General features: G+C 34.7%; 2 protein-coding genes across 2 annotated transcripts in view; both read right to left on the reverse strand.

The window, feature by feature from the left end:
• The window catches only part of LOC149549559 (uncharacterized), a 33,615-nt gene extending 18,883 nt beyond the window's left edge, over positions 1-14,732 (reverse strand). The window contains exons 1-5 of the mRNA XM_089794336.1: positions 14,698-14,732; positions 13,980-14,353; positions 13,047-13,485; positions 10,710-10,790; positions 3,675-3,795 (exon numbers count right to left, since the gene is read on the reverse strand). Coding sequence (XP_089650462.1) covers positions 3,675-3,795; positions 10,710-10,790; positions 13,047-13,485; positions 13,980-14,353; positions 14,698-14,732 — 1,050 coding nt within the window. The remainder of the gene's footprint in view (positions 1-3,674; positions 3,796-10,709; positions 10,791-13,046; positions 13,486-13,979; positions 14,354-14,697) is intronic.
• Positions 14,733-17,639: 2,907 nt separating this feature from the next.
• Positions 17,640-19,410, reverse strand: LOC149549560 (strigolactone esterase D14-like). The gene is made up of 3 exons (XM_089794928.1): positions 19,292-19,410; positions 18,534-18,935; positions 17,640-18,145 (listed from the first exon to the last, which is right to left on the reverse strand). The coding sequence occupies exons 1-3, from the start codon at positions 19,324-19,326 to the stop codon at positions 17,722-17,724; spliced, it is 861 nt and encodes a 286-aa protein (XP_089651054.1). The 5' UTR covers positions 19,327-19,410; the 3' UTR covers positions 17,640-17,721.
• Positions 19,411-26,610: the final 7,200 nt, after the last annotated feature.

The raw sequence follows: 26,610 nt of genomic DNA on the forward strand, positions 1-26,610 counted from the left end.
TTTTCATACATATAGATTTTTATATTTTATGACAAAGCCTTCAAGTTGTTCAATATATACTTCTTCATTAATGACACCATTTAGGAATGAAGTCTTGACATCCATTTGATGTATCTTCCATCCTTTGGATGCTGCATTTGCAATAATTTTTCTTACCAAAGTGTATCGAGCAACTGGAGCAAAATTTTTGTCATAATCAATACCTGCCTTCTAAGGAAAACCTCAAGAAAAAAATCTCGATCTATGTTTTTCAATACTGCCATATGAAGCATAGTGATTTTGTATAGCCACATTGATGAAACAACTAATTTATCTTTTGGCCTAGGTGCCATATCCCAAACATTATTTTGTAATATGGTTTGATATTCTTCAACCATAAAATCTCTCCAAGCTTGACAAGTTAGGGCTTCTTCAATAATTGATGGTTCAGATTTAGCAAGCTCAATTACTAGTGCAGTGTAACAAGTTTTGTTCTTGGTTTTCTTGCTTTCCCTTGAAATTTCATCTAGCTCAACATTATTTTCTTCAATCATTTTCCTTTCCCATAATGGCCTTTTCTTGATATTAAAGATGTCTCTATTTTATGCATCAAGTAATTTCATTCTCTTCTAATATTTTCTCCCTCTAAATTTCACTTTGTAGATAATTTTCATCTAATTCTGTGATGGGCCCATCTTTTGTACTAGTGGATAGTTTTAAGGCAACATTTTCTTAAAATTTGACATCTCTGCTGATTTCAAATGATCTTTTCCCAGGTACATAGACTCTATACCCTTTGGAGTTCTCATTGTACCCAACAAATATTCCTTTCTTTCCTAATGGTTCTCACTTGGTTCTCTTTTCTTTAGGTATGTGAATATAAACAGGGCAGCCAAATATTCTAACATGACTTAGGTTTGGTTTAACTCCTATCAATACTTCTTTAGGAGTTATGTTTTCTAGGATTGAATGAGGGCATCTATTTTGAATATATACATCAGTATTAATGGCCTTCGCCTAGGATGAGAAGTATAAATTTTGATTATGAAGCATGACTTTTGTTACTTCAATGATCCTTCTATTTGTTTCTTTTTGCTACTCCATTTTGTTGAGGATTACAAGGTACAATATACTCCCTCTTAATCCCAACAGATGTGTAGAAGTATTTAAAATTTTTAGAGGTGTATTCACCCACATTGTCAGATTTTCCACAATTTTGTTAAACTCTTTAAATTTTGAAAGAATGCCATTTGATTCTTTTACCTTAGACAATAAATCTAGGTTTTCCTAGAAAAATTATCAATAAAGATTATGTAGTATGAGTACCCTCCTAGAGAAAGTGTTGGCATAGGTCCACATAAATCAGTGTGGACTAGTTCTAGAACTGATTTAGACTCGTGTTCACTAGGAGAAAAATGTCTTTTTATATTCTTTCCTAGAGCATATCCTTTACAAATTTCTATATGATTTGAATTTAAATTAGGTGTTCCATTGGTGATTTTCCTTACATTTGGTAGTGTACTGGAACCAATATGTTTGAGCCTTCTATGCCATATTTCATTAGGGTTTTTTACTTCATGATTTAGGGCTTGCTCTTGGATGATACATAGTTTATATAGAGTTCCATCTCTAGACCCTATGGTGATATCATTTTTGAGGTTCGAGTTTTTAGGCCAGTTAATACTCTGTCTCTATTGAAGGTGACTTGATATCCTTCATTAGCAAGTCCATAGATGGATACTAGATTTATTTTTATGCTAGGTACAAATAGAACATCCTTTAATTTTAGAGTAATCCCAATTTTTAGTTGTATAGTGTAGGTCCCAATTCCTTTTATTGGATAGGTGGATTTATCTCCAATGGTATAACTTCTAAATGTATAATCTCCAATTTCATCTCACTTGACAGAGATGAGTCGAATAATAGATCTTCTTCCCTTTTTGTTTTGGCTAAGGATGCTAGAATATTTTTGAAGGTATGTCTGAATTTCTCGCACTTATAACATTGAACTTTGGAGAAGTCATTTCTTTTGTGATTTTTGTTTCCTATTCGTTGATCATATTTCTTTCCTTGAAAATTTATCTTCTTCACTTTGTTATTGGAGACTGAGAAAAGAGCTTGATTTTCTCCCTCTTGATTTGAAATGATCCCTCTAGAAATTAGTCTTGATTCTTTTGAGGTGTAATCATTTTTGAGTTGATCAAAAACTAGTATCGATGGTCTACTAACGAATTGGATGAATGCTTCCCAAGGTATAGGTAATCCTTTGAGTGGTATTATGGATAATTCTTGATCTTCTACTTTGTTTTTGATTAAGGAAAATAGGTTTTGAAGGGAGCCTGAAACCCTTTTACAAAACAAAAAATATTTAAATGAATCCCAACCCAAACAGTACTACAACCCATAGGTGGAATAGGTTGCCAAAGAACTAGGTGACCATGGTGGCAACATAGATAACATAGCATTCCACTGCCACAAAAATAGGTTTTGACTGGGCACCTAAATCCCCATGGTTAAAAAAGAAATAGATAATAAGTCCATAACCATGTCAAACTACAAAGTACATCAGGCTACAAAATGCAGGAGAGCCAAAACAGGATAGGGACTCAAGATTTCCCTTTCGCTCCCTTCTTTTGAGATTGTAATGCCATATCAAAAGTTGGATTGGTGGGTTTGACCTTTTAAATTTCTTTTACTATTGTCCAACTATCCTCCACCAAACCAACAATCTTCTGCCACGCAAAGTCATCAACATCACAACTAGCCCCCAAAACCCTCGCGACCTAGGGAGAAATATAGATTGCATCAGAAGAAGGTACAACAACATCCAAAGACAGAGCCACAAGAGGGGCTATAGTTGAAACACCAGTGACAAAATTCGGAGGGAGAACAGAAGAGGTTTCCACCATTGGGGCAACATTCGTACCATCAACAACCATTGAATCTGCCACCAAAGTTTCCTAAGACAAGCCACTATTCCCAACAGAGGGAGCCTTTTGAACCATGTAGTGATCATCCAAAATCCCTTTCCCCCAAGTAGGTGACTTCTTCAGTCTAGATTTATTAGAGGAGCATTGGGCAACAAGGTGGTTGGTCTTGTGGCATTTCCTGCATCAGAAGGGGATACCCTCATAATCAAGAAGCTCCAGGAGCCAAGAGGGGAGACCAGCTTAATCTTTTCAAGGAGTCCTTTGAAGACATCAATCTCCATAAGAATGTGAGAATATGTTCTTTGAAACACATTGGAATATGCAATATCAACCAACAAGAAGTCCTCGAGGGCCTTCCCCACTGCCTCTAGGACTAAATCTAGCGATAGGCGAAGGGGGAGATTTGACAGTCTAACCCATAGTGAGATTTTATTAAAGGATTCTAACGACGGGTCAAAATATTTATACCAAGCTTTAGCCATCAAGGGGAACTTCTCTCCCCATGAGAAACCATGACATAGAATGGAATTTCTATCTTTAGTAGTAGAAAATTTCACAATGAAAAAATCCCTTGCCACAGGGTAAATCTGGGCTATTTCTGGAATGAGGGGCTCCCAAGAATGGGTGATCCAAGCATGAAAATTTGAAAAAGAGGGTTAGAAACCCTTAAAACAAAAAATAGCAGCTATGGAAGAGGTCATCCACATAAGTGGAGATCTCATTAGCAATATCGAACCCTAAATCAAGCATAATTGGGTTACATACAGCGACAAGCACAACATCACGGGGCCCCGAATGCATAGCCTGACCACCAAAGCCACCACCAATGCTGGCCTCATAAGCTACTACATCAACGTAAGAGATGGAAGATCTACCTGCAACAACACTACAGAAAGCAATAGTCGTCCTAGCTAGAGTAGCCGCAGAGGAGCCACCCAAACAAGCCCTAAAGGAAAGGGTGAGAGAGGACTAAGTTTGAATCCCATCTAGGGAAACACTATGGAGGATGGAGTTAGGAGTAGCAGAAGCAGAAACAAGAGACACTGAGCCAAACCTAGCTCCATCCAAGCCCAAGGAAGAGAACCATATTGAGGCCGGTGCAATAGCAGAACTAGTCACCTAGGTGGACAAAGCGGTTGAAGTTGCAGATAGAGACATTGTTGTGGTATCTAATCTTCCATTCTGATTGATCTTCTACTTTTTTTACAATAGAGGATAGTTGATTTTTTATTTTAGAGATTCTTCCAAAGTAGGATGCGATTGACTCTCCTTTATTCATTTTTATATTCATGAATTGATTTTTTAATGTAACAATCTACTTGAGTTGTTTATCTCAAATGTACATCCTTAATTGTTTTAAATACTTCAAATGTTTTCTTGAGGTTTGAAATGGGAGGAAGAATATGATCTTTTATTGAATCCACAATGATCTTCCTAGCTTTGTTATTTCACCTTTTCCAAGTGGCTTTTTCTGCCTCATCTTTAGGTATTGAAATGTCCGATTCAATGAAGGATTCCAATCCCAATTCCTCAAGGATTGTAATAATTCAAAATTTCCATGAGAATAATTTTGTTGCTCCTTCAAGTCTATCCTCAACTCTGACATTGTTTGTCATGATGTCACCTTTTATTTAAAGAATTTAGATTATTAATCTCTCTACCAACTAGGCTCTAATACCATGTAAAGTGTATTAAATCAAATTGGTGGAGACTAAATTTATAAATAATTATTGATGCATTATAAGTTTGCTATGATTTTAGTTTTCTTCTTGTAGGAACTACTGTGATAACGTATGGAGTTATATATGTATATGATAAGAAAACTGTATCAAATATTCTTATGCCTATGTTCTATGAACTATTCTAAATATATTCCTTTTATGATTCTGAAGATTGGGATAATTCATTGCTATTTTGATTGATGATTTCCCCAACCTTCTGATTGAGTATGAATGTGGCGAGGCATGCCTACGTAGTCTCATGACCCTATGTGGCTTATGCCACGTAGAGTTATGACTCTACGTAGTCATGCCTGAACTTCTCGATGATAATAAGGATCGGCATAACATATGAAACAATGCATAATATATATTATTTTTGGCATAACAAAAATTGAAACACAATATTTGACTAGATTTCCACCGATATATATAATGGAATAATCGATATTAAGGGAAAGGATAAAGTTGATGATATTACACACACACACACACAATCACAATTTAGCCTATTATGAAGGTTATCATAAACCATATTTACTTATATAGTTTGCTTCAATTTACTATGAGGCTAACATCCTCAACAAATGCATGTACAAAATGAACTAAATATTGTAGGAGAGATACTACAGTAATGATAAATAGTTCAAAGAAGATCCTTTATATAAAATCAAAGAAAAGAATGTATCACTTTGCATATTTTCTTTTTTTGCAAAAAGAGGGGTAAAAATTTATTAAGACAGAAAGGAATACAACAAGGAGAGCTCAACAAGGAGCTCGATCCTGAGCAACAAGATCATCAAATTCTTGCACCATCTCAAAGGACAGTTGCCCCCTATCCCTAATATTCCAACCCGGATCATGACTAGAAGCCCATTTGGCTAAACAATCAGCAGGTCTATTCCATTCTCACAGAATATACTTGAACCTAATGAACTGAAAAGAGGAAGAGAAGAAAAGAATTTGCTTAACAACAGTGGCCAGCTGCCAACTAACATCCTCAAGCTCTTGTGAAGAAAGCATGTTCACCACCACCTGGGAATCAGACTCACAAATAATCTTACTCCATCCCCACAAGCAACACTATTCCACAGCATATAAAATAGCTTGAGCTTCCATGAGATTGTTAGTATAATCACCCTTATGAATTGAGAAGAAAATTTTAACATTCTCAGAACTACAACGAGCCACTCCGCCAATACCAGCCGGACCAGGATTCCCACGAGAAGAACCATCAGTGTTAATTTTCAGAACTCCACAAGGAGGAGGAGTCCAGTGCCCATCCCGGTTAACCCGACCCTTCCTCTGATGGTGAAGCTGCCTAGACATAGAAGGAAACCTATGAACCACAACCCCATCCTGCAGATGAAAATTGAGGCGATTACAGATAGCAAGATCAACCGGATCCATACCCCCATCAAGCTCACACTTCACAAGAATAGTTTCCTGGAGAGAATGTGATATTTTCCACCAAAGATGCAAAACACCAAGCCGAACATCTTGGAATATGTGACGATTCCTCTCCAACCAGATATGCCAAAGCATGAAAGATGGGCCAGCAATCCAAGCAGCATGGAGAGAAGAAGACTTTGAGGGAGCACTACCCAAGTGAGCCCAGAACTCAGGCAAAGAGGAAGCATGCTAACAAGAGCAACCCCAAGTGCTCCACCAAAGGTGCCACATCTGAGCAGAATAGGAGAAATGGAAGAATAGATGGGAGACAGACTCCTCTCCATTACCACACAAAACACAATAAGAGGGGCCCTGAAATCCACGTTTACAAAGATTATCCCAGGTAAGACAACGGTTGTGAGCCACTAGCCACATGAAAAAATTGCACTTGGACCAAGAAACTTTATTCCAGACTTGCTTCCACCAAGGGACCTCAGCATCCCCAAATAATTGTCTAGTTATCTCCTGATACCCAGTAGAGACATGATATTTACCAGACAAGGTACCGCCCCAAGCCAATACATCTGGACCAAGCAAAGAGGAACACTCTCTAGAGGCCAGAATTTGAGAAAGCTCCTGATGATCCATGTCTGTACCTCCAGGAGGCCAATTAGAGGAATGCTTCCATCTATAACCAACAACAGGTCCCAATTGATAAGGAGTCTTGTAATGAGCCACTTTATCCCATCCAGCGGCCAAAAAAGAGTCACAAAGAGGCTGAAGATGAGGGTATATGGATAAAATGGAAGGGAATCCATCCCAAGCATCAGACCAAAAAAAATCTTGAGAACCTCCTTTACATATCTAGAACAGACCCCTCTTCACCAACATCACACCTGTCTTCAAAGTATGCCAAACCATTGAGCCACGACCTTCAAGAGGAAGTGCAGAAACAGAGCAAGGATCAGCACCATGAAAATATTTGTGAGTGATAATACGAGCCCAAAGTTGATGCTGTCCAGAGCACCATCGCCAATAAAGTTTAGCAGCCAAAGCTTGTCTACTCAATAGAGCAGAACGAAGACCAAGACCACCCTCCTTTTTAGGCCTACAAATAGTTGCCCAATTAACCAAGCTCCATTTAGTACTACGCAAATTACCACTCCAAAGGAATTATCGAGAAAGAGCATCAAACTCCTTGAGAAAGTAAATAGGTGCAGCATGAACCATGCTTCTATAAGTAGGAAGAGCTTGGATAACAGCTTGAAGAAGAGTAACTCGGGCAGCAGTAGAAAGCCATCTATGAGTCCAATGATTTACCTTATCCTGAAGCTTGGTAATCAAATTTTGCCAGAAGACACGTGGCTGCCTGGAAACAAAAATAGGAATGCCAAGATAAGTCAAAGGAAGTGAACCTATCTGAAACCGTAGGATACCGACAATCCTGTGCTGAATAGAATCAGGAGTGTTAAGAAAGTAAATGAAAGATTTGTGCTCATTAACTTTCTGGCCTGAAGCTGCCAAATAAACGTCCAAAGCATGTTGAAAGGCTTCAGCTTCCTTGATCCTAACAAGACCGGCAAGAGCAGAACCATCAACAAATTGAAGATGGGAAAGAGAAGGTAAGCCATTACCCCACCGCCAGCCTTGAATAGAATTCTGGGACTCCTGATGCTTAATGAATCTGCCCAAGCCTTCAGCCATGATGATGAATAGATATGGGGAGAGAGGGTCACCCTGGCGGAGGCCTCTAGAAGCACCAAATAGTTGTGAAGGTTGACCATTAATAAGAATAGAAAAAGAGGCAGAAGTAACGCAACTCATAATCCAACTCACCCAGTCAGAGCTAAATCCAAAAGAAAGAAGAATACTCCTTAGGAAGCTCCATTTAACTCTATCATAGGCCTTAGCCATATCTAGCTTAACAAACATGGCTCTCTCCCTTGAAGTAGCCATAGAGTGAATAGCCTCAGTAGCAATAACCACCCCCTCCAAAATTTGTCTTCCAACAACAAAACCACCTTGTTCTTCTGAGATAATAATGGGAAGCCACCTTTTCAGTCTCTCAGCAATCAGCTTAGTAATAACTTTGTAGACCACATTACATAAGGCAATTGGTCTAAAAAACTCCAATTGATTAGCACCCTCTCTCTTAGGAATAAGAGTCAAGAATGTAGAGTTCAAAGCTCGAAGCATCTGCTTGCTAGCATAGGATTCTTTAACCACCTCCAACAAATCATGATTAATGATCTCCCAAAATTCTTGAAAGAATTCAACTGGAAAACCATCAGGACTAGGAGCCTTCCCCTTAGGCATGCCAAAGACCACCGCCTCCAGCTCTTCCAAAGAGATAGGACGCATGAGATAATCATTCATTTCCTGAGTGATAAGGGAAGGAATACAGGAAAAAATAATATTTTCTTCATTATCAGCAGGAGGAGAGTCCTCAGAGAAGAGGGTAGAGAAGTATGAAATAGCCTCCTGGAACAAAGCTGGCAAGGAATTCGGTTGGATACCTTGAGAATTAACCAAAGAAGAGATAGTGCTCTGATTTCGGCGAGATTGCACTGTTTTATGGAAAAAGACAGTGTTTCGATCACCTTCCTGGAGCCAATCAACTCGAGCCTTTTGCTTCCAAAAAATTTCCTCTTGAAGTTCCCATTCTTCTAGCCTGGCCAAGATCCTCCGAGAAACCTCGATCTCTAATCTCCCTTGTGATGACATCAAGATTTTCTTGAGCAAGCCTCTTCATAAAGTGAAGATTCCCAAAGCATTCCCTATTCCATATCTTGAGCTGCCTTTTAACATATTGAAGCCTTTTAGAAAATGAGAACATTGCAGTACCATATGCAGGGGCACCATCTTTCCACCAACAAAAAACAAAATCATGAAGAGAGGAGTCACGAAGCCACATCAACTGGAACTTAAAAGGAGGATGCTTCGGAACATAAGACCCTATAGCGGAAAATTTGATTGGCCAATGATCTGAACCCCTCCAATCAAGGATTTCTGAAGAGATAGTAAGGATGCCACTAAGCCAGAAGCAAGAAACAAGAAATCTATCCAGGCGTTCTGAGATAGCAGCAACACCAGTCCTGCGATTATTCCAGGTATAGAGGCCATTAGAAGGCTTAACATCAGAGAGATGCAAAAGAGATATGTGTTGCCGAAGAAGAGCAGAAGAAGGCCCCAATCTAGCCAAACCACCATGCTTCTCTTCCAGACTTAAAACTGAATTGAAGTCCCCTGCTAACACCCAAGGATGATAAGGATGACAATTTCTAACATATTGAATATGTTCCCAAAGTTCCTCCTTTCCCACAAGATCAACAGGTGCATACACATTAGTAACCATGATTAGCTCTCCTGAGTCTAGAGCAGAAGCTGCCATAAAGAGAGCTGAGCGAGAAGACATCCAACCAAGAGGAGAAATTTTTTGAGGATCCCAAAATATAGCTAAACCACCAGCACTGCCTGTTGCCCCAACACATTGGCATTGGCCACGAGACCAAATACTAGAGGCATGTTGGACCATAGACTCCACAGAGAGCTTAGTCTCTTGGATACAAAAAACATCAGGACTATGATCAACCACCAAGTTATGAATAGCCTTTTGTCTAGGGATGCTATTCAACCCCCTTACATTCCATGAGAGAATAATCATCATTGGGTAGATTTGGGAAAATGAGAATCCAAAGGTTTCACTGAACCAGACTCAATCAATATATCTCCTGTGAGTTTAATCTTCTCTTGGTCTGTTTTGTGCCCACTCCTTAGAGGGGGAGAAGAAGAAGCCCGCTTAAAGGGTCGAGGTAGCAACCCCAAGGGGAGAGGAGATCCCTTGCCCTTAACTGATTGTAGCACATCCTTAACCAAGTCAGCCAAAACAACATCATCATCTTCCAACACTGCAGGAGTCACCAGAGCCACTGTCACAGGAGCTACAGGAACCTCACAATTCTGATATACTACAACTTGAGATGCCCCACAAGCATCATTAGGAACAGATCTCTCATCTGGGCAAGCTGGATCAGAAGAGATAGGAGGAGGAATACCCTCCTCTAGAACCATACTATCCAGCACCTCAAAATGGTTAAAACCTGAATCAGATAATCTTTCTTTCAAAGGCCTCTTTTGACCACGTCCCTTAGCTCGAGGATGAACAGGGGTAAATCCATCCTTATCCTGCATTGGAGCCTTACCCTTACCTGTAGCATCTTGTGGATTCATCCCCTTGGTAGTATTAACCATTTGAGATTGTCCTTTCCCTGTAGTATCTGCCAAACCACCAGCATTTCCAGCTGTAGATCGATCCACTCTTTTGAAACTCGAGTTACGGGGGCACTACCGCAGTAAATGACCATACTCATGACAAATCCGGCAACAGAAAGGGAGGGATTCATAATCTAACTGCTACACCCAAGAAGAATCCCCCAGACAAATTTCCAAAGAATCTGGTAATGGGTTATTCAAATTAATTTCAACACAAATTCTAGCAAAAGAAATAACCTTTTTATCGAGGGTTTGATGTGCGATCGCAGCTGGCTTCCCCAACAAAGCAGCAATTTGTCGAAGGATGTCTTCACGCCAAAATTCCAAGGGAAGACGAGGCAAGCGAACCCAAACTGGCACTGTTGAAGGGAGATCCTCAGCAGAATTAAAAACTGAATGCCAAGGTTTGACAAATAACCCCACATTGTTGTAGAAATAAGGGCCTCCTTCAAAAACACGATCACGATTAGACATGCAAGAGAATACAACAAAAAAATAACTATTCCCTGCCAACATAATCTCCATATCGCCTTCCACCTGCCAAGAGCGGCGGATCCATGCCTCAAGAGCGGATAGGGAAATTCGGATTCCAAGAAATTTGCATATCAAAGCATGCTTGGTCCAATAATCAATGTCCTCCATTATAGCCGTTGGAGGAATAACCAGAACATGGCGATCATGGCTACGCGGAAGACAACCATTAACTTTTTTCAGCTTGGAGCTCTCCCTTGAATAAAACGATTCAGATCGCATTGCATGCATAGTTGGAGAAGAACCATCAGTTCTCACCAACGGAGAAGAAATCCCAGGCCCTGCCATGCAAACAATAAAACCCCCAATCCAAAATTGACTGCAGAAGATCTCCAAAAACATCGACGCAAATTATGTCCAGTAGCTAACAATCCAAACAGAACAGAAAAATAGTAAAGATCAAACACCAAGAACAGGCTAGGGGAAAAACCCTAGCCCAGCCGGCAGCCAACGCTTCTCAGAGACTCCATCCCCAAGATCTCAGGATCTCTTCACTTTGCATATTAAAGATTTAAAGTTGCAAGAATTTTATATGATTATAAAAGAGAAGTGTTACAACTTTGGACAAGATATAATAGGCTTAAGGAGGCTCCAAGTATAGAATAGGAGGTGAAGAAAATATTTAGTGCTATAAATATGAAGAGTGGAATTTTGTCTATGTTGGGGTAAATAAGCAATGGACGTAGTATATGGTCTCATAAAGGAAAGAAAATAAAAAAAATGAAAGTTTAAGAGAGGAGAAATTTGAGCAATGCATGGTTGCTCAAATTGGTTAAAGAAAATGTGAAGGACCATGGGTGAACATGTGGATGTAGTAGAGAATGGTGAATGAACAAAGAAAATTTGGTGATGGATGGTGAAGATTGGCATAGTAATATTTTTCAATTGGTTTTTTCCTAGGGAAAGGAGATGATATGTGGACAATATGTTATGGCACAAGGAGATGTAAGTGCTCAACATTGTTGGATGTGTGACTTGAAACTATCATGTGCAAGTCCACTTATCCCTCACAAATATTTTGCAATTTAGTATGCAATATTATTGGTTGAGGAAACTATTCATATTTGATGCTGCTAAGGGAGGTTCTCTTCTCATTTATGAATAATAGCTATAATGTCTTTTCAATATGCTGTAGATGTTGCTAAGCAGGGATATTGTTTTTTTAAACATGCTTGATAGTTGTGATGGAGTGTATAATGGTTTAGGATGCCATTTTAATGCTGAAAACACTGGGTTTCTATTTCACAACAACAAGCAATGGATTTGTGTGACTATATCATCCTCAAATCACCTTTAGTTTTAGGAAATTATTAGCTTCTTATGTATAATTTTTCTTTCAATTATTTTTCCCCATTTCCTTTTTATTTAGATTTGGTTAAGTTAATTCTCCCCCCCCGCCCCGCACCCCCCCCCCACCCTTTTCATCTTCATTTAGATTTGGTCAAATTTAATTTTCTCAATGTATTATTTTGGACATAGAAAATCAAGAAGTATGGTCTTTTTACATATGTCAAGGGCAGGTCATGAACTCTTTTCATATTGGTTTTGCTAAGTTTATTTTACCTTATTATCATTGTTACAAATTTGTTTAGTTTCATGTTTGTTAGATATCATATTATTCTAGAAATCTCATTTTCATAAAAAAATTGTTTATTGAATTGTATACGATTAAAGATTGTGAAATTGAAGATACTTATCAAGATCAAATAATTTAAAATATTTAAAATATATTTGTAATCCTACATTCCAAATTTCAACATTGTCAAATTCATATATATTATAACTTTTACTCATTGTAAAATTTTTTTTGTCTATATATATTTTCACAATAAAAATGATTACCACTCTAATTTATTACAAAGAAATAATATATTAAATTTTTTCAAATAGCACCAACTTACTTGCCATACATCTCATTAAATAATTATATCTCGTGATATGATATTATGAAGGCATAACATTTATAACATCTCTCCATTAATTTTAATCTTTTAAAAATCATAGAAACATTTGTTATGATATAGTACAACCTAAATGTATCATAAGAGGATTTTCATTATATTTGTTTAAAGGGATGCTCCCTACCTTGAATGACTTACTTTCTTACATTGTATAACATGTGTTGAACATTTGAAACTTAAAGAGTTATATACCATATTTATTCAATAATTCCATCTTAAGCTATTATTTGAATATGGTACAACATGTAAATTACAGAAAAGACTTGAGAGCTTTGATAAGAAGATCAGGGGCACTAAGTTGTGGAAGATGGCCTTCAGTTGGTAGCAGCTCAACAAAAGTCTTTCCTCCAAGATGCGTCTTTAAATATTGTGCAACAAAAAGTGGAGCTACAATATCTTTCATACTTTGAATAATAACCACTGAAACTCTGACATGAGGCAAAAATAACCTCTCGTCACATTCAAATATCTGTTTTGCCACAAAAATGGCAACCTTATGATTCATACATAAAATAGTCTTCCTGAATTCTTCAACTGCAGCAGGAAAATTAACACCCACTGCCATGGGAGGAAATGCTGAAGCAAATCCAGTGTAATTTGTTTTCATAAATTGTAGAAGTTGGTCAATGGCTGTTTGTTCAAAACCTCCTTGATAACCAGGAGCATTCAAATACCTGTCCAAACCAGACAAATAATACAAATGAATATAAACAATTATCATTTATGACGGTTTATGAGCTGTGATTGAAAATGTTGTCATTAAACATATCATATATATAAATTGAGGAACAATTTGAAACTATTGTTATGGACTGCGGCCAGCTTAAACATCACATACTAAAGTTTCATTCCTAGACTAAAAGTGTTAGATAGTTAAAGTTAACTTTCTGTAAATATCTAGACTAAAAGTGTTAGATAGTTAAAGTTAACTTTCTGTAAATATTTAATACCTCTACCATTTAACATATAGAAAAATATCTTTTTAAAAACTGCTTTAATTTATAATAAAATAAAATATAATGATGATCAAAATAAATAAGTGAAATGATGATTACAAAACAATAAATAAGTGAAGTGATGATTACAATATACAAACATTTTGAGAAAAAAATAACTTCCTATTTCCTTGTTTATGAGATATAAACACATAAAGAAAGGTAAGAGAATCATTTGATTAAGAATAGAGAAGATATAAATTTCAAACAAACTTGGCTTTCTAATGGAAGCAATAGAACCAATCATGGCAGACATGGAATGGCCCAGGAACACACATTTATCAACATTGAGCTCATCCAGAATAAGCAAGAGATCATCCGCATAGCCTTCATAAGACTTATATCTGTTATAATTGAACTTGGAGGGATTCACAACTCCTGCAAACGGTAGATCAAATAATATGACCTTGTAATTTTTCACTAAGAAAGGTAATAACTTGTGCCAGACTGATTGATCCGTTGCATATCCATGAGAAAGAACTAGAGTTTTTCTCCCCTGTCCCATTACTTTCACATGTAAGGCATCTAATAAGCCCTGATCAGGTCCTCCTTCACAGATTATAATTTCTGCAAGACTCAATATATTTATGATTGAAATCAAACAGTTACCATATATGGATAAACATGAGAACTTATAGAAAAGAAATGCAAAAGTTAATATAACTAGTTTTTATCAAAATGAAAATATAGACTGTCTAATGATTCAAGAAATTATAATAGTTTCTTGTTATTTGGTAAAGAATGATATTAGGTATTGTGGAATGAACTACAAATGTCTCTTCATCAAATGATCCAAGATCAGATTAACTCATAATGAATGAATTGCAATTATCTCATACTGAAGAAAGAAGCCTTATATGCATTCAAGGACTTCTAAAATCGTATCTTAAAACTAAACTATACATATTCCAACACTTACAGTAAAGTTGTAGCTAGGAAGACTGCAGAAGACATAATGTATAGATAAACTGTGTAAGTTTGTGCCCCAATTAAGTATTTCAATTCTAGTAAAAAACATACATGAACGAATGATTTTTTGAATGTTTGCAGTCAATCGGGTATATCAAAGAGTGTGAAGAAGAGCTTTTATAGATGTTACAGAGGTTTTTTTAAGACAAAAAGCGATGCTCTAAATTAACAAGACCAACTTTTAAGGGGGAGAATTCAATGGTTTTAGTTAGTCTACAATTAGATGTTATTAAAATATGACAAGTATTCCTCATAATTAGGGCACATCTTATGTCAAGTCTATATTTAGTAAGAGACTAGCTACACTGAGTTTTACAAAGTAACGAGGAGGTTGGTAGGCGTTATTTGATGACACTTGTTCTTGGGTCATCCATGACAAAATCTTATTTGTTGTCTTCTGATAATTTTAGAGTGACATTTGTTTTTGTTGTAGACCCCCATGGCGTGCTATTCGATTTGTTTCTTTCTAGAGTTTTGTGGTCGACATCTTCGCTTGAAAGTCAGGCAAAATTGAGTACTCCTTCAAACGTAGTGTTGTTTCTTCAAGGTGCAACAATAATCATATATGCTTCTAGGTCAGGGAAATTTAGCTCCATTCGTATGACAAAGATTTTTATTTATTTATGCTTCCCAATACATATGGTCGTTTTAATGAATAAAATAATATAAACTAATTTGGATGGATGTATGCATTTATGTATCTTTTTGTAAAGTTGTCTTTTAGAGTTATTTAAAGTGTGAACATAAGTTTTTTTTTTGATGAATAGTCTCTTCTTTATTAGATAAAATATTAAAGTTACATATTGAGTCCACACGACATTAAGTGGGATACAAAAAACTATTTATAAAAAACAAAAAAAAAAACAAAAAAATTAAGCACAAGATTTAGGTTAGATCTTTTTTGTCAAAAAATCTAGGATTGAAGGGTATTCATTTTGTTAGGATCGACATAACATATGAAACAATGCATAGTACATATTGTGTTTGGTGTAACACAAATTTAAATTCAATCAGATTTCCACCAATATATATAATGGAATAATCAGTATTAAGACAAATGATAAAGTTGATGATTATATGTGTGTGTGTGTGTATGTATATATGTATATATACATATATACATATATATGTATATATACATATATACATATATATGTATATATACATATATGTATATATGTATATATACATATATGTATATATGTATATGCTAACATCCTAACAAATACATGTACAAAATGAACTAGATATTGTAGGAGAGATGCTACAAGTAATGATAAATAGTTCAATAAAGAACCTTTAGATAAAATCAAAGGAAACAATGTATTACTCTACATATATTAGATACTTAAAGTTGCAAGAATTTATATGATTATAATAGAGAAGTGTTACAAGTTTGGACAAGATATAATAGTGTTAAGGAGGCTCCAAATATAGAATAGGAGGTGAAGAAAAAATTTAGTGCTATAAATATGAAGAGTGGAGAAATGACATTGTTTTATCTATGTAGGGGTGAATAATTAATGAACCTAGTATATGGTCTCATAAAGGAAAGAAAATATGAAAGTTCAAGAGAGGAGAAATTTGGGCAATGGTTGCTCAAATTGGTTAAAGGAGATGCGAAGGACCATGGGTGAACATGTGGATGTAGTAGAGAATGGTGAATGAATAGAGAAAATTTGGTGATGGATGGTGAAGATTGTCATAATAATAATATTCAATTGGTTTTTCTTAGGGAAAGGAGCTGATATGTGGACTATATGTTATGGCACAAAGAGATGTAAGTGCTCAACATTGTTGGATGTGTGGCTTGAAACTATCATGTGCGAGGAGCTTACTCCTCACAAATAGTTTGCAATTTAGTATGTAATATTATTGGTTGAGGAAACTATTCATATTTGATGCTGCTAAGGGAGTTTGTCCTCTCATTAATGAATAATAGCTATAATGTTTTTTCAATATGCTTTAGATGCTGCTAAGCAAGGTGGTACTTTCTTGTATGAATGAGAGATATTGTTTTTTTCAACATGCTTGATAGTTGTGATGGAATGGATAATGGTTTAGGATGCCATTTTAATGCTGAAAACATTGGGTTCCTATTTCACAACAACAGGCAATGGATTTGAGTGACTATATCATCCTCAAATTACCTTTAGTTTGAGGAGATTATTAGCTTCTTGTGTATAATTTTTCTTTCAATTATTTTTCTCCTTTTCATTTTTATTTAGATTTGGTTATGTTATTTTCCTCCCTTTTTCATCTTTACTTAGATTTAGTCAAATTTAATTTGCTCATTGTATTATTTTGGACATAAAAAGTCAATAAGTATGGTCTTTTCACATATGTCAAGGGTAGGTTATGAACTTCTTTCATATTGGTTCTGCTAAGTTTATTTTACCATATTATTATTGTTACAAATTTGATTAGTTTCACATTTGTTAGATATCATATTATTGTAGAAATCTTGTTTTCATAAAATAAATTTGTTTATTGAATTGCAGATGATTAAAGATTGTGAAATTGAAGTTACTTATCAAGATCAAACAATTTAAAGTACTTATATTATATATTGTAATTCTACATTCCAAATTTCAACATTTTCAAATTCATATATTATGACTTTTACTCATTCTAAAACAAAATTTTTCTTCTATTTTTTCACAATTAAAATGATTATCACTCTAATTTATTACAAATAAATCATGATATGATATTATGCAGTCAAAACATTTATAACATCCTTCCATTAATTTTAATATTTTTAAAAATTATAGAAACATTTGTTATAATATAGTACTATCTAAATGTATCATAAGAGGATTTTCATTATATTTGTTTTAAAGAATGCATACCTTGAATGACTGTCTTACATTGTATTACATGTGTTGAACATTTGAAACTTAAACAGTTACATACCATCTTTATTCAATAATTCCATCCTAAGCTATTATTTTGATGTGGTACAACATGTAAATTACAGAAAAGGCTTGAGAGCCTTGATAAGAAGATGAGGGGCACTAAGTTGTGGAAGATGGCCTTCAGTCGGTAGCAGCTCAACAAAAGTCTTTCCTCCAAGATGCGTTTTTAAATATTTTGCAACAAAAACTGGAGCTATAATATCATTCTTACTTTGAATAATAACCACTGGAACTCTGACATGAGGCAAAAGTAACCTCTCGTCACTTTCAAATACTTGTTTTGCCACAAAAATGGCAACCTTATGATTCATAGATAAAATGGTCTTCTTCAATTCTTCAATCGAAGCAGTAAACCTAGCACCCACTGCCTTGGGAGGAAATGTTGAAGCAAATCCAGTGTAATTTGCTTTCATAAATTGTAGAAGTTGGTCAATGGCTGCTTGTTCAAAACCTCCTTGATAACCAGGAGCATTCAAATACCTGTCAAATTAAACCAAACAAATAATACAAATGAATATAAACAATTAGCATTCATGATTGAAAATGTTGTTATTAAACACATCACATGGATAAATTGAGAAACAATTTGAAACTATTGTTATGGACTGTAGATATTTAATATCTCTACCATTTAACATATGGGAAAATAGCTTTCTAAAAACTGCTTCTCTTTATAATATAAAGAGATATCAACAATAAATAAGTGAAAAGTGAAATGATGATTGGAATATACAAACATTTTGAGAAAAAATAACTTCCCATTTCCTTATTTATAGTTCAGCATATTCTTTGTAGTTATGAGATATAAAATCATAAACAAAGGTAACGAAATAATCTTGATTAAGAATAGAGAAGATATAAATCTTACCTTGGAGAGCCTCCCAAGTATATCAGTTTTTCAAACAAACTTGGCTTTCTAATGGAAGCAATAGAACCAATCATGGCAGACATGGAATGGCCCAGGAACACACATTTATCAACATTTAGCTCATCCAGAATAAGCAAGAGATCATCAGCATAGCCTTCATAAGACTTATATCTGTTATAATTGAACTTGGAGGGATTCACAGCTCCTGCAAATGGTAGATCAAATAATATGACCTTGTAAGTTTTCACTAAGAAAGGTAATAACTTGTGCCAGACTGATTGATCCGTTGCATATCCATGAGAAAGAACTAGAGTTTTCTTCCCCTGTCCCATTACTTTCACATGTAAGGCATCTAATAAGCCCTGATTAGGTCCTCCTTCACAGATTATACTTCCCGCAAAACTACATATAATTATGATTGAAATCAAATAGTTAGTATATATAGATAAACATGAAAACTTATAGAAAAGAACTGCAGAAGTTCATATAATAAGTTCCTTTAAAAAAAATAATAATATCAAAATGTAAATATCGATTGTCTAATGATTCAAGAAATTATAACAGTCTCTTGTTATATGGTAAATAAGGATATCAGGTATTGTGGAATGAACTACAAATGTCTCTTCATCAAATGATCAAAGATCAGATTAACTCATGATGAATGAATTACAGTTATCTTATAATGAAGAAAGAAGCCTTAGATACATTCAAAGACTTCTAAAATCTTAAAACTAAACTATACATATTCCAACACTTACAGTAAAATTGTAGCAAGGAAGATTGCAGAAGACATTATGTATAGATAAACTGTATAAGTTTGTGCTCCAATTAAGTTTGAATGTTTGCAGTCAATTGGGGTGTATGAAAGAGTGTGCAGACGAGCTTTTATAATTAACAAGACCAACTTTTAAAGGGGAGAGTTCAATGGTTTTTTTTGTTAGTCTACAATTAGTTGTTATTAAAATATGACAAGTATTCCTCATAACATGAAAATAGGCATGTCGAATATATGCAATTCATGACAAGTGTAATCTCAATAATTAATTTCCATGTCAAATATGCAATTTCTGACAACTGTAGTCATTAGTCATTTAGAATATTTTAGTACATTTGTCATTGAGTTCTACAATCGAGAGATGGCACCAATGCAACGGTAGATTGGATCATTCAATCTCAGACGATTGTAAACTGATTTAAGGGTCTCCTATTGACATTCTCTTTCTTCCCGTACTGTTAGGCAAAAATTTATTAGCAAGGCGAACGAGTCAGCATTTTATGTTAGCAGCTGGTTTATTCCTTTCAATGAATGGAACTGATCTTTCTGACTATCTTATGGTGGCTTGTTCTGTATGACAATGGTGGAATACTAGAGGTTGGCATTGATATCGAGATTATCTTCAAAGTTGTTTGCATTATTTGATATTGTGATGAAGTTGATAGGAATGTCTGAAACAGCTTTCACTGTGTATTATGATGGCTGCAATTTATTGTTTGTAAATTCTGAGAAACAGATTTCAATTCGAAGTTCCTTCTTTATTTTTGAGCTCACTGAGTTTCGTGAAATTATATTTGATCAAGAGCTAGCCTACTTAGTCATAGGTAATAATATTCCTATTAACCACATGAAAAGAGAAGAACAAAACTTAAAAAAATATTTTAAATATTAAAAAATATTACGTCAAATTTTTCTCTCTCTATATATTGTATGTTGTAATATCCATTGATCCAAAACAAAAACTTCGGTTATATTAGGGTTGCTGCACTGCAGCTCTTTGTTAAAGAATGAGAATGAGAGAATTATAATATAATTTTTTTACTTTTGTGATTTTTTCATTCTCATTTTAATGATGGGTCAGAAGTGTACTTTTTTATTCTCATTTTAATAATAGATCTTTAGATACAATCAAAATGTTACACAAAAGAATTCTATGTAATTTACTATGAGAATGAAAGAATTCTGCATAACATACTATTACTATGAAAATGAGAATGAGAGGATTTTGAAATGACTCTTTTCTTTCTTTAATCTTTTCTTTCACATTCTAATTACTAATTGCAGAATGTAATTTAAAATATTAATACAATCAAAATTTTACACAATATAATTAATTAAAAAAGTAAAACTAAACAATTGACATAAATGCGATAAACTTTTAAACGTGACCAGTAGCGCTGACGCGACACACCCACCGGTACCATGGGGACGGGGGAGACTAGAACTCGTGACCAAACCCTGCAATAGGGAAGATTTAGCCAACTGAGCTAGGGCCCCCGCCCTACATAAATGCAGTTTTAAATTACAATTTTTTTTTTACTTATATTTGTTCAAATATATGAAATCAATTTGTTTTAAACTATTATTTCTTATTAAAAAAAACATATTTATCTTTAGCCTCCTTATTCCAACCTTAGCTGCAATCACTAGTTAGTAATAGACTGACTATGCTTAGTTTTACAAAGTAACGAGGAGGTTGCTAGGCATTATTTGACGACACTTGTTCTTGGGTCATCCATGAAATTTTTTTAATGAATTGTCTTTTGATAATTTTAGAGTGACATTTGTTATTGTTGTAGACCCCCATGACACTATTCGATTTGTTTCTTTCTAGAGTTTTGTGGTCGACATCTTCGCTTGAAAGTCAGGCAAAATTGAGCATTCCTTCAATGTTGCTTCTTCCATGTGTAACAATGATCATATATGCTTCTTAGGTCAGGGAAATTTAGCTCCATTCGTACGTTAAAGATTTTTATTTATTTATGCTTCCTAATACATATGGTTGTTTTTAATGAATAAAATAATATAAACTAATTCGGATGGATGTATGCATGTATGTATCTTTTGCAAAGTTGTCTTTTAGAGTTATCTAAAGTATGAACATGAGTTTTTTTGATGAATACTAGTCCCTTCTCTATTAGATAAAATATTAAGTTACATATTCACAAAAAAGGGTTGGGGGATACAAGATCACCTTGCCAGAGTCCACACAACATTAAGCCGGAAACAAATAACTATTCATAAAAAAAAAAAACTGCCCTTTAGGTGGCGTGAGCACGAGTTTTAGGTTAATTTTTTTTGTCAAAAAATCTTGGATTGAAGGGTATTTATTTTGTTAGATTTTCCCCAACTATGATAGTGGCCTTATACTTTATGACTTGGGAGTCAGCTTGCACTCAACAAGACTTCTTTAATGGCACAATATGAATCTTTCAATTCCACTAGATCAAGAGCCCATTGATTTAAAAAGAAAAGCATTCACTTTAGCTTTCCATATCCATTATTGTGTGTGTGTGTGTGCGTGCGCGTGCACGCGCGTCTCATAAGTTAGGATTAGAATCTTAGCTCATATAGTGAAGATTAGGACTTTCATTGATTGTTTGTATCTTTAATTTTATCAACTGATTTGTCTACACCATGGGGACTTTATATTGCACATGTAAATAATATTTATTACATACAAAAATTTAGTATTGTGAAAGTAAAAACTTGTATAGTCATACTAATTTCCATTCAATCAAGTTTTCATTTAATGATAATATTGTACATAATCATAAAGTTACAATTTGACTCATCCTTTGCTCTTTGGTCATCGTTCATTTGTGCACACACACTCATACACACACCTTATCCTTATCAATCCATATTTTCATTCATTTCTCAAATCTAGGTCAATTATTGCGTCCATCTCCAACCATTCATTATCTAGCTCAATTTTATCATTTCTCTATCTCAAGTGAATGCACATGCATGATAACAATCCCAAATGCATTATATGAGTCCCATACTTGGATATCTAACCATTGAATATTTAAATTTTGAATTGAATTTTTGGCCAACTCTTGCTAATTTCATTAGCTAATAAATTTGTGAAATAATTAATAACTGAATGATTTGTTATTATGACCTTGTATTTATATACATTTAATAACAAAAACATATAATCAACAAGGACTATTCAATTATCATTTTTATATACATTTAATAACAAAAACATATTATCAACAAGGACTATTCAATTATCATTTCCATATAAGAAAAAGCAGTGATAGGATTATTTAAATTCAACACCTAAGTTTAATTCTATCTTGCACCATCTTAGGACATTTACATGATTGCATGCTATCTATTGATCCTTAATATTGCCATAAATTTTATCTGTTTAAGTTGATGAAAGATTAACCCCATAGCTTCCAAGAATCACTTGCATGCAAACACCTATCACAAAAGAGAAGCAAAAAACTATGGAGGTTGGAATTGCCAGATCCATAGATGAGAGATTCTTGATGAGCAAAAAGAGAAATTTCTATTATCAAAAGTGAATGCATGTTATAATTACAAAGAGATATTGTCCTTATAAAGGAGATCGAAACCCTAATATGTAACTAACCTTGGTTGCATGATAATAATTAATAAAAGAATTAATTATTATATGCCCAGATTTTAGCTTAAGTAATTAAAGATAATAGGTGACTTAATAATTAAATGAATATGATTTAATTAATAAGATTTATTTTTTATTACTCTAACACCCCCCTTAAAATAAATTTAAGGAGTAGCTAAAAACCTAGAAAATACTAATGAAAGTAAATTAGGTCCCAACAACAAAGCCTGATAAGGTACCCAAGCACAACCAAATCTTTGAAATAAAAAGAAATAGAGAAAACCACATGGGAAAAATTCTACTCCCAAGAAGAGATGGAAAGAATGTTGACAATAACTAAAGAGTGAAGAAGCCTCCAAACTAGGGAATAGCCCAAAAGATAGGAACACAAGATGATAATGTAGAAAACCACTCAAGCATGTAGGAGCTACAAAGCTCTATCAAGAGCAACTGTTGATCTAAAAAACCTCCACTAGAATAGAACCTAATTGGGTAGAGAAGACTATAATTTGCATCAAATTAGGAGGAACATAAAGGAAAACAATTGAACTCAAAGATGTAGATGGCATGAAACACCAAAGTTTGAAGAGCTGATCAATCGAACATGGAAGGGTCTAACCAAAGTAGGAATGAAAAGAAAAAAGTGTCTATATGGTGAATTATGATCCATCTCACCAAAATGCATAGGTACTTGGCCACTGCATCCATTTAGTACATAGGAACAAATACTGAATGTGTAGTTCACTCCATCAAACTAAGGAAGCATGAGGAAAAAAAGAAGAACATCCTAATCCAGACAAGGGTGAAGTGACAGGAAACTAGAAAAGTGGGCCAAATGAACTGCATATTAAGGAACCATGATCAAGATACACAAAAGAGTACACATGTGTCTATTGAGGTGATCAATCTCACGCACATCATGTATCTAATGTCATAGAAGGGAAACTAACTAGGCAAAGGAAGATGGCAAACAAAGACAAAACATCAACCCCCCATGGCACTTTAATCAGAGTAGTGCATGTACAATAAGACATAAGATATAATGAATCCTAAGAATACAATGATCTGCATGAGTGTCTTCATATGAAACTATTCAAATCGGAAGGTAAAACAAGGCAATATAACTAAAATGAAAATATAGATGCAATATGACACTTTATCTCAGTGCATTTGCAATAATTCATACAATAGATATTTACAAGATTAGAAGAGGTAGAAAGTTGATATAATAGATAGTACAACTCATGATGAATCATCTAAAGCAATAAAATTGATTCCTGGACCTGAAACAACCAAGATATCCACTCGAATGCAAAAAGACAAAAAATTGAATAGAATGTGCCGAGAGATTAATTTGGCAAAACAACTAGCATCAATAGAAAGACTCTAAAAGACCTTTCTAATGATATAAAGAATTTCCAAATTAGAGATCGCTAGATGCTCAAGATATGTCTCCCAAAGTGCAAAAAAGAACCCCTAACTTTGACAATTGATTAAAAAAATCCATAAAAAATGCATAAATCCTTGATTGATTTAATTTCATTTTATGTACAGATGCATATGCTATCAATTATTAGGCATTTCAAGTTGTCACACAATTTTCCGCATCTCCATTAATTTCACATTATTTTGTAACCTTTGTAAATATCCTAAAGGTATGCTCTAACCCCTTTTCCCTTTAAAATGTGCATGGTGTAGGTATGTCCTTTTTTTGACATCTATTTCACTTTCATAGGTTATCACCATGAATACTTTTCACACCCTAGAGGTCTATATGACACTTAGGATTTGTGAATATCTACACTCTAGCTTTGGACTCCATCATTTTAGATTGGATCTCATTGATCCCATTAGAGAGTGCAAAAGGGAGTGCAAAGGTATGTGAGGTATATTGTGCCCATGGTTTATTACCAAAATGGGCATGAGTGTAGAACTATGCAAAATGGTTTCCTGGAGAAGGGGGAACATAAGACAAGTTCCCGTACGATGAATCCAAGACTATGGATTTTAAAAAATAGAAAATATTTTCACGATGATGCTCTTGGATGTTTGAATCAGTTGGTGTATTATAGAGCATAATCTGTGGTCCTACAAGGTGTGCATGAAAAAAATATGTTAACAGATGGAATTACCTTCTAGCCTCAAGTTTTCTTCAAAAGCACATACAAAATCTATGGGAAACAATAATGGTGGTGGAGACCTGATTGTATACCACTGTGTAACCTCCAAGATTTTAAAAGTTGGCTCTTCATGCCTTGGGTGGAGAAAATATTGGAAAAATATGAAATTACAAGAGGCAATTCACTAGATTTAAAGACAGTCTAAGGCTTTGAAGCATATGCAATTTTAGAGTGTAAACCATAATGCCTATGTTGACCAACCATCTCATATACCATCTACTCATAAATGACTAATATAGAAACATAAAGTAAAGCATGGAGTGTGTAAAGCCCCACCAGGGAACCAAAAAGAAATTAACCTAAAGTTTCACTAAGTTTGTCAAACATTTCTTTTTGAAAGATAATAACATAACAACAATAGACATAATATAGTGGAAGCAATAACATACGCATAAACACATACCATAAAATAAATTAAATTTCTCAAGGGTCTCATGAGGTTGAATCACATTTAAGCTTAATTAATACTAAAACCAATATATAACACATCCACATTAAAAAATAATTACATGTATGAATCCATTTAAATAATATACAATTATCTCGAATGCCACTTGGCAATAATCAGAATGCACAATCATCCACTATAAAGGTCAAAGGGTATGAAAGGTTGAAAAAATAAATTATACATCATAAAATAGATTACATCATCTCTTAAGATCCATGAAATAAAATGCAATACAATAGGTATAACCATCCATCATAGTACACAAGAACATAATGAAAGGAAATACAAAACAAGGAACTCTAGCCATGACATCAAACTGTCAAATCTCAATGGTAAAGAAAAATGCACTACCACCCAACCTTGTGGAACCTAAATGGCCCACTCCCACTAAACTAAGGAGATAAAATTAAATCCCATATGGATATCATTTAACACAATTCATGACCAACATCTAGGTTCAATGAATCACCTAAAAACAAACTATCTCAAAGGGGTACCAAGACAAAAGTATCAACTAATCCTAGAGGCAATACAAACACGTAGGAAATCTACTATGCAAGTGGGAAAATTTCATTGCATGAGCCAACACTAAGGTTACCCTAGTAGCCTCGCTAAACTTCGGTCCCCTATTATCTCTATGCAACATCAATATCCTTTCATATAGACAAGGCATACTAACGAGTCAACTCTAAGGTTACCCTAACAATCTCTCAAGATTTTGGCCCCCTGGTGACTTTATGTGGCATTGATATCTTATCAATTCATTTTAAACACATTTAATGAAAAGTTATCACTTACTAAAATAACCTACAATGGGTTATCCAGATAACCACTTAGGGCTTCGACCATTGCAAGCCACTTCCCAATGTACACATAGATTACCTACTCTAGGCTCATAAAAGTAGAAGGTCTCATATGACCATAAACCACACATCAAATACTAAACAAGCAAGAATAAATTACATAAATATCGTTGATCAAAATCACAGATTTCACCAATACAATCATCCTAACAAGATTGATCCAAAATCATGTACACGTATACCAACATAACATGGCATCACCAAAGG

The sequence above is a fragment of the Cupressus sempervirens genome, chromosome 7 (genome assembly GCF_028749045.1).
Source record: "Cupressus sempervirens isolate cs-2001-9-10 chromosome 7, ASM2874904v1, whole genome shotgun sequence".
In the NCBI taxonomy this organism is placed as follows: Eukaryota; Viridiplantae; Streptophyta; class Pinopsida; order Cupressales; family Cupressaceae; genus Cupressus; species Cupressus sempervirens.